We start from the raw sequence: 9,844 nt of genomic DNA, 5'->3' as shown, positions 1-9,844 counted from the left end.
TTAGCATCAATTGTAGTTAGTTGTCTTTAAAGCCATGTATTTAGTGTCACATGAATTTAGTTGTCTCTATATATAGCCATTTTTATCGGCATCACATAAATTATTGTTGTATCTAAAGATATTATTTAGTGCCACGTGAATTGTGCTTGGAGCGGAACTAACATTTTGAAGCTGACTGATTTTATATTTCTAAGATTATTGCGAAAAGAGAAATAAAAAAAAAAGAGAAAGAAGTCATGGAAAGTCGAATATTTAAACTTTTACAATCCAATGAATATATTAGATCCTCTAACGCTTAACTTACCAAAACTTTTAGAATCCAATGAATATATTAGAACCTGTAACTCTAATAAACTATATTAAGTGATCCTCAAATATTTTAAACAACTAGATATGTTATTAAAATTCTACAGAAAATTCGGCAGAGTTTCCTTTGTAATACGGACCGCCTAAAACTTAATTTAGGACTCGCGTCCGATTCATAATCCTGTATCCTCAAAATCCAGCAACCCAAACAAGGTTAAACTTTAATTTACAAACTCAACAACATGAGAACAACAGAAGCATAACAGCGGCACAACAACATAAGAATAACAGCAGCAGCAGATCAACATCAGAATAGAAGCATAACAGCAGAACTTGAACTTGAACCATTGTTATTGGAAAAAAACCAGTATATGAACCACTAACAAAACCATACTCCTTAGAACACAAACCCATAATAACCACTAACAAAACCATAATCCTTAGAACACAATAACCATTATTAGTGGAAAAAAAACCAGTATATGAACTTGAACATAGAATATATAAAAACCAGTATATTAACTTCAACTTGAACAGCAGAACAAGAACAGCAGACCAGCAGAAGCAGAACAATAACAGCATAGCAGCTGCAGGAGAACAACAACAGCAGACCAGCAGAAGCAGAACAACAACATCATAGCAGCTGCAGCAGAACAGCAGCAGAACAACAACAGCAGACCAGCAGCAGCAGAACAGCAGCATAGCAGCAGCAGCAGCAGAACAACAGCAGCATAGCAGCAGCAGAACAACAGCAGCATAGCAGCAGCAGCAGAACAACAGCAGCATAGCAGCAGCAGAACAACAGCAGCATAGCAGCATAGGAGCAGAACAACAGCAGCATAGCAGCAGAACAACAACGCAGCAGAATAACCATTATTATAGAGTCACCAATGATTTTTTAAAAAAAAGAAAAGATAAGGAGAAACCTTGGTCACCTCTAATACTGATATCTAACAAATATCTTTAATCTTCAACATCATTGTGTTTTTTCTCAGACTTTTGAATTAGCTCTTCCTCATCCTCTTCATCGGTCCACTGTTAATATTTGTAATTGTTAATAATGCACATGTGTTAATCTGTTTTGCATTAAATTGAAGGTATAATCTATGACATACCGCATCCATATTGAGCTCGGACATGTTGTATCCAGCCAAATTCATGAAGGCTTCTAGGGCGCGTTCCATAAGTCTAGATTTCTTTTCGAGGCCTCTCACTGTATTACTTAGAGCTTCGTTCTTCTCCTTTACCTCGTTTGCTTCCTTCTTTGCCTCACTAGCTTCATTTTTGGATGCTTCAGCCTCTTTGCGAAACTTTTCTCCTTCACTAAATGACCCAAATAATGATGTCACTGAGGGACTTATCCCTTTTTGTCGATCACGTGCACTTGGCTTGCGTTTTGGCTTAATTGTTGCATAGATTTCTTCATCAGTCATTTTTGTTTCCAAATTGTTTCGTTGCTCAACTAGCTGCTTAATTTCATTCTGCAGTAACGGGAGAAGATCTTGTCAAGTAGGAATATACTTTCAAATACAACCAAAAAAAATCCAGTTTGAATAATCGTTACCATGGTGTCCTGTGCCGATTGAGTTACAGGTGTTTTGTCGCTTCTAGTATGAGTCTCCTCGTACAATTCCAATAATCCTGGCATTACCTTGTCACGTTCAAAATGAAGGAATGGCAAACAATAAACCTAAGTAACTATTCCAAAAATTAGGACAGGAATGGTGAAAGAACACGCGTTACCATATCTTGTGCTTTTTGTGCAAAACTTTTTGTTCCTGCCGGTATGTCCGGCATCAAGGTATGACCTATTCTCAATGTTTCTGCGACTCTTTTTCTATTAAATTCAAATATAAACAAATTAGAATTGTGTGAAATGATAAAAATTGAAAATAAATAAAGAAATCTATGCAATGTACGAGGGTGCATTAACCTGAAAGTCTGGAGTGCCAAAGTATGATACAAGCCACTCCCAGTCTTTTTCGTCAACACTTGGGGGCCTATTATCTTCTTTCAGTCTGTCGCCATCATTTTCTTCAGTGTCATAATATTCTCTTTTCAAACGTGCACGAAAATTCCGATACTTCTTGTTCAAAGATGTCATGATATACTTCCTCTTATCTTTTATTTTCTTTTCACGTTCATCTTGATCTTTAACATCATCCAGCCCAATATCAAATTTGTCCTGCACATGAGAAATGTTCTAATTAGAAAATAAAGTTCGTAAAAGATATTAAAGAATTATCAATGCTTGTGGAAGTAGTGTTCTACCAAAATGAGCTTCCCCATCTTCTCTTTATTCTCTTGTGGAACTTGTGAAAATTCTTCAATACGATAAAGTAGCGCATTCAGAGGATCTCTGACGAGGGAACCACAGTAACTTGACAGCTTAGCTCTGTTGACACCTATTGGTTGACCACTAACATCAAAATCTACCTTTATCTTCTCACCGGGTCTCATTTTAGCCAGTTGTAAATTTCTTGTAGGACCTCTTGGTGTTTTGGTTTTATATGACTTCTTCGTTTTTGCATTTCCTGACATGTGTAATTTGAATAAAAATAAATATTGTCTTTAAAAAATAGGCTTAGGGTATGTCTTCAAATAAATGAGCCAATCCATACCTGTTTCATTAGATGCCTCCTTTTCTCCTGTTAGCATGCTTTCGCCTTTTTTCGCCATAGAGCCATCTGACCCAAATTTCAATTTTCCGTCAAAAAACACACTTTACATGATCAAATCAACTCTCTTGGAAGCTAACACATTCGTCAATCAAAAAAAGGAAAGAACCGGCAATGGCTCTTTAAACAAACCTTCTTGGTCAATTGCTTTTTGGGATTCCCTTGCATTGATTCCATCACTTTCTCGCTCATGAAATTCACTATCTCCCACATCAGCCTTCCCAATTTCATCGAACTCTTTCATATCTGTAAAGAAATTAAACAATCTCAGACACTATAATGCCTAGAAGTACATAAGTTCATTTGTCATAGGTATTCTGTTACTAAATCCTATATTTATACATATGGACTACTATACCTTCATCGAAGTCCATCTTGTCTTGAACTTCCGCCTCCTGTTGACTATTGATCGCTGTATTGCAGTTATTTCGCAACTAAGATATTAGAATGAAACTAAATCTAATGACTTTCATTAATGGAATGAGTGTGGTTTAAAAGGTGAACCTTTCTGTATGACTTTGAGGGCTCGTTAGTTGCACATTTCCCCCTTTGTTTCCTTTCCCTTGCACGTTTTTGCTCTGCGTCAACAAAGAGCCGATTGCACCCGGTAAAATGAAGTTCCTTTTCGTCCCCTTATTTGCACAGTCTTGGTTATGTGCCTGCCATTTTGTTTCGTATAAGAAAAAGAAAGCATTTGAAATTCATTAGCAAAATAAAGGGTTGACTTTCGTCTAAGGAAGGGGAGGGGAAGAGTTGGATACTTTAACTAATGACTCACAATTGAAGTACTTTTAATATATTCATCAAAGAGTATTTGCTTATGCTTTGATTGGAATTTGCCAAAGATCACATATGGTATGAGGTTCCACACCCAAGTTATCTCAAACAAACAACTTTTCATTTTTAAGCAGCACATCCATTCCATTCAAGAACATTTAATCAAAGTTAGTAATCTCGACATGTTTTCTATGTTACATGCATGTCAGCAGAAAGTAACTCCCGAGTCTAGTTCATGGTAAAAAGTTAAAAACTTATTTAGTTACTGGTTTATTTTTCTCTATATATACTTTGTGGGAAGCACCTAATACCATTGGCAGGAGCATCTTCTGAATGCTTCTTTGAATATGTTATATGCCATACTTTTGTCATATGATCTTCATGATGGTAAAGGAAATATGGAAGCCCATAACTAAAAAAAAAAATCACTCTTGTCCCTATTCTATATCTATAGCATGCTATATTCAATTATTCTTTTGAAACGCTACAACACAAGTATATCATTGAGCGTGAAATGAACCCAATTTGACTTTTGAAACGCTTATATGTATGTCCCAAAATTTTCCAGAAAAATGTGTTTTGGGCATGATATCATCAGTCCAAACTGAAATGATAAAATTTATCACCCTAATATGAAATCAACCCAATTTGGCACTTGAAAGGCTTATATGTTTTTGACCCAGTTGCTTTGTGAAGTAAGAAATTTTTTGAAGCAACTTGAGATGGAAATAGTTTTCCTTTCCCTCAACCCCAAAAATGAAAAAGAAAGGTCAATATAATAGGTTGAAGTAGTCTCAAAGGGACGTAATTTTGATTTTTTTTTCTTGAAATTAATGATATTGGAGATTGTTGCAGGGGACTGATGTGAAGACAGGGTTAATGCCACTAGCCATGTCAAGAATATTATCTATGTGCCAAACAACAGGAAGCATTGCTGAGATATCATATTATGAAGTGTATTTAGATAGGTGCTATGATCTCTTGGAGCTCAAAGCAAAAGAGATCTCAGTTTTAGATGATAGAGATGGACAAATCCACCTAAAAGTTGCTCACACTGGTCTCAATGATGATTCTAACAGGAGCCATGGTGTGCTTGTAGTCACATTGTCTAGACCTTCTGAGCAAGGACAAGAGGCATGTATAACAGGAAAGCTGAACCTCATAGATTTAGCAGGTCAAATAAGTGTGCTGAAGATATAAGTAATGTGAGTGCGATTTTATTTCCTCAAATTTATACTGGGCATTGTTTTATTTTCAGGTAATGAAGACAACAGAAGGTCTGGCAATGAAGGAATCAGGTTGCAAGAGAGTGCTAAGATTAATCAGTCACTATACCCACCCCTCCCTGCCCTCTCACAGCCACTCCCCACCCCCTCAATACCCTCCCTACCCTGCCAAAACTAATACCCACCCCTCCCACAGCCCATGCACACACACACTGACACACATACCCTCCCACAACACACACCCCCCTCCCACAGCCCCTGCACACACACCCCCATCCCATGCACAGACCTCCACCCTACCCTGCCACTGCACACACTATACCCACCCCTCCCTGCCCTCTCACAGCCACTCCCCACCCCCTCAATACCCTCCCTACCCTGTCCTCCCTTCCTTGTCACACATAATAAGAACATACCAAAAGGCATTTGCAATACTAAGAGCACATATGCAACCTCAATCAGTAAAAAGAAATTTCAAAATCTAACGCAACATACCTTCCTTGTTTGCAATAGTGGCTTCCTCGTCATTTCCATCATCCGAAAGATCATCCTCCGGTGAGTAGTCACTATCTTCATCTAAGGTAGCTTTACTCTTGATCATACTCACCTCCTTCTTCTGCTTCATGCTAGCCATGATGCGTTCACACCTAGATTCTCCAGCTTTGTGTTATTAGCTTCAATCCTTTGAAGTCTCAGCTTTTCGTACTCATTTGTTCCCCTTCAACTTTTTTCCTGAATGTCTTTCCACTTGGTTTGGACATTTTCATGAAAAACTCCCAACACCGAAGGAAAACACGCTAACAAAAAACATTATCATTACTTACTCAAACAAACAGACAATTTATAATAACTACCATAAAAATTTCAATAGCACGAAAGAGAATGTAAAAAAATCTAAGTTGATATTCCATAAATTTCAAACAAACAGACAAATTATAATAACTACCATAAAAATTTCAATACAAATTGTTTAACAACTCTATCAATATAAATGGAATTATTAAATCCCTATAATGGATCAATTTAAAAAAAAAGCCAAATGCATTAAACTTTCGTTGTTTCCCCAATGCTATCTTGGACAAGTATTTCAGGAACGTCGTAGAAGTTCCTTGGGTTTGCCCTCACTACAACCTTCCAATTTGCCTTCGCAACGTCCTGAACATAGTACACTTGCCCAACTTGTGAAGCTAAAACGTAGGGATCATTTCCCAACACCTTTCCAATATTGACACTGATGAATTCAAAGCAATCTTTAGTTATTCCTCGCCCATGACTATGAACATCCCACCAATCACACATGAACAAAGTGACACGATTTCCTCCTGTGTACTGTATTCAATGACTTCGCGCAGCAGACCGTAATATTCAACATCATTTTCCCCCAACACAACAATCCACTGTTTTGTGTCTCTCTTTCCATTTCACTGTCCTTTGTGCGGAACAAACAACCATTTACCATGTAGCTGTTCATAGTCGCTACAACACGACTGGGCCATCCGCTAAGGCCTGTAAATGTTCAGTCACAGCAGGATGCTTTTCTTGAGCTAAAGAAGTCACGCTGCACCAAACATTATTCCAACTTATATACGTAAATAGGTAGACATCTTTGTCATATGAGGGAGGCAAATTTCTCGTTATTTTAACTTACTCGATGTTTGAACCATTGAATGAACTTGCGCTTCCTAGCGATTGTCATCTTTGTTGTGTTTGAAACTTCACGCTCATACTCACTAGTGCAAAATAGGACAATAATGGTGAATTAAAACTTAGCATATATGTAGATGGTTTGATTGCAGAACACTAAAACTTACTCAATGAATGGCTTCACTTCTTCACAATTATTGAGCACATAAAAATGGAGATCCTCCCATTCTTGTGTTGTTAATGATCGAGGTGTTACTTTCCCGACCGCTCGACCACTTGTCTTAAAAATGGGTAATCGATCCTCAGCATCACCATGATCATCACAGTCATAGACTCTATCTTCCTTATTGAATTGTGTTTCAATATCCTCCATGTATCTTGAACAAAATGTCAGACACTCCTCTAGAAGATAGCCTTCTGCTATCGACCCTTCAGGATGCCCTTTGTTACGAACGTAATTCTTCAGTTTACATAAATACTACACAAGAGGAACAACTAAACTAAGCAAGCAAGTCAAGAAGATAATAAATTTTGATGTTTTTATCTTCCAAACTATATTAAGCTACATACCTCTCAATAGGGTACATCCAACGATATTGAACGGGTCCCGCAATCATTGCTTCTTTTGCAAGGTGTACCGACAGGTGAATCATAATCACAAAGAAAGCCGGTGGGAAAATCTTTTCTAACTCGCATAGGATGACGGCTATTTCCTTGTCCATTATTTCTAAGTCTTTCACTTCAATGTCTTAGAGCACAATTCCTTGAAAAATGAACTCAATTTAATAAGTGGTGTGGACAGTGACTTCGGCCAATCACGTATAGCAAGAGGAAGAAGATGCTCCATAATGACATGGAAGTCATGGCTTTTCAAACCTGCCAATTTGCGCTCTCTCAGCAATGAATTTCGGGAGATATTTGAAGCATAGCCATCAGGGAACTTGACACTCGTCAGGAAGGTACATAGCTTCTTTTTTTCCTCCAAGGATAACGTGTAAGGAGCCGGGGGAATCTCCCAACTACCATCGTCTCGTTCTTTAGCATGCTGGGACTTTCTAATTTTCATTTCCTTCAAATCATGTCGTGCATTCAGATTGTCCTTACTTTTCCCTTCGATGTCAAGCAACGTAGCAAGTAAGGTCTCACAAACATTCTTCTCAATGTGCATCACATCTAAATTATGACGCACTAGAAGACTACTCCAATACGGCAACTCATAGAAAATGCTCTTTTTTCTCCATATTGCTTTGCATTTGTTCTTTTGATCTTTGCGTCGATTTCTCTTCCTAGTAGGAGTCTCAAGGGATGTAACACATTCAACATCCACCAATTGTTCAAGCACTTCCTCACCCGTTAACTCCTTTGGCTTTGGTCTAATCTCATGTGTGCCGTCAAAAGATGCCCCATCGTACCTCCATTCATGATCAATGGGTAGAAATCGGCGATGACACATGTAACAGTACTTGCCCCCATTTCTTAGCCATCTGAAGATGTGTCACTGTTGCAAGTAGGACAACCTTTTTCTCCTCCCGTACTCCATCCAGAGAGATCACCATAAGCAGGATAGTCACTAACAGTCCATAACAAAGAAGCGAACAACCTAAACTTCTCTTTTCTTGAGGCATCATACGTCTCCACACCAACATTCCACAACAACTTAAGTTCCTCAATTAGAGGTTGGAGATACACATCAATATTCTTCTTAGGTCCCTTAGGGCCTGGAATGAGCGTGAACAAAATAGAGAATGTTGTTTCATGCAAAGCCATGGAGGCAAATTATATGGTATTAGAACCACTGGCCATGTGCTATGGGGAATATGTCCATTCCTGAAGGGACTGAAGCCGTCACTTGCTAAACCAAGGCGAACATTTCGTGTTTCAGAGGCAAAAGATGGATATTTATCGTCAAATGATTTCCAAGCTTTTGAATCGGCTGGATGTGTCATTACCCCATCGTCACTCTGACGTTCATCTGAATGCCATCTCATACTAGCGGCAGTTTTAGATGACATAAACATTCTCTGAAGCCTAGGTATTAAAGGGAAATACCTCATTGTCTGACATGGAAGCTTTTTGGGATTGGGTTTTGTAGCAGGATTTCCATTCCCTTGTTCCTTTTTTTTCCATCTTGATGCATGACACTTTACACATTCATCCGCATTAGCATGCTCTTTCCAAAATAGCATGCAATTATTGGGACAAGCATCAATCTTGATGGAGTTAAGAGACAACTTCTTCACTGTCTTTTGAGCTTCGTAGAAGGATTCTGGCAAAGTGTTATTCTCCGGCAATGCTTCCTTGAAAAGATCAAGAATCATAGAAAGACTTTTATCTGTTATCCCCCCTAAGCACTTTATGTGAAATAACTTAAGCAGAAAGGACAACTTTGAAAAGTTTTTACAGCCTGGATATAACGGCAACTCAAGTTCTTCCATTAATTTATAAAATGTTTTGGCTTCTTCAATTGGATCTCCTCGAATACCAACATTAGCCTTTGCATCCACAGCTTCTCCAACCTCAGCATCTACTTCTTGTGTCGCCATTCCAAATGCTTCATACAACATGTCACTCATGTAATTATGCTCTATATTTTGATGCGAGTCATCTAAAGCATTTGCATCAACTTGGCATTCAAAGCTTTCACCATGTCGTACCCAACGTGTGTAACTCTTAACAATCCCAAACTTTAGCAGATCTAATTCTATTTCCGGCCTGGTTTTCCTCCTCTCATTGTTGCATTTCACACAAGGACATGGTACAACTTGGTTTCCTTTTCCTTGTGTAAAAGCAAACTCTAAGAACTTCTTCACACCAGTTCTTACTTGGGGTCATTTTTCTTGCATAGCATCCAATCACGACTATATGATTCCATATTGTCCTACCTTTGATCCAAGTAGATGAATAATTTAGTCTTTTCAGCCATCACATTAGTGACAAAAATAAAGCATCAATTATCTAATCTAACATTTTATGATAATCAGCTATGCTACAAATGTAAAAAGAATTACTGCAAGTCTTTTCAGCCATCACATTAGTGACATAAATTGTGTTCCCCCAACCAGAACCTTACACAACTTTCCCCGGCAACACAATATCAGCAGGTAATAACTCGCAGATAGAAATGATTCTCATTTTAGAAGGGCATGTCACTATAAGTGCTCTGAAATAAAAATATACATTAAACACTACATATTATACGGCACTATAGGATGT

At 38.1% G+C, this 9,844-nt stretch overlaps 1 protein-coding gene across 1 annotated transcript; it reads right to left on the bottom strand.

The window, feature by feature from the left end:
• Nucleotides 1-645: 645 nt before the first annotated feature.
• On the bottom strand, nucleotides 646-1,962 carry LOC104886037 (uncharacterized). Its single transcript, XM_048645304.2, has 4 exons — nucleotides 1,871-1,962; nucleotides 1,422-1,787; nucleotides 1,242-1,341; nucleotides 646-949 (listed from the first exon to the last, which is right to left on the bottom strand). Exons 1-3 carry the CDS (start codon nucleotides 1,952-1,954, stop codon nucleotides 1,270-1,272), a joined length of 522 nt encoding a protein of 173 aa, XP_048501261.2. The 5' UTR covers nucleotides 1,955-1,962; the 3' UTR covers nucleotides 646-949; nucleotides 1,242-1,269.
• Nucleotides 1,963-9,844: the final 7,882 nt, after the last annotated feature.

This window comes from Beta vulgaris, chromosome 5 (genome assembly GCF_026745355.1).
Source record: "Beta vulgaris subsp. vulgaris cultivar EL10 chromosome 5, EL10.2, whole genome shotgun sequence".
Taxonomy (NCBI): Eukaryota; Viridiplantae; Streptophyta; class Magnoliopsida; order Caryophyllales; family Amaranthaceae; genus Beta; species Beta vulgaris.
This window is presented reverse-complemented; position numbering and strand designations above follow the sequence as displayed.

Excerpts from the sequence above, each read along its gene's own strand:
- LOC104886037 (XM_048645304.2), bottom strand. The coding sequence starts at position 1,954 with ATGCCAGGATTATTGGAATTGTACGAGGAGACTCATACTAGAAGCGAC. Across the intron at positions 1,788-1,870 it reads AATCGGCACAGGACACCATG|AATGAAATTAAGCAGCTAGT; the intron begins GTAACGATTATT and ends CCGTTACTGCAG. Across the intron at positions 1,342-1,421 it reads CCGAGCTCAATATGGATGCG|TGGACCGATGAAGAGGATGA; the intron begins GTATGTCATAGA and ends AAATATTAACAG.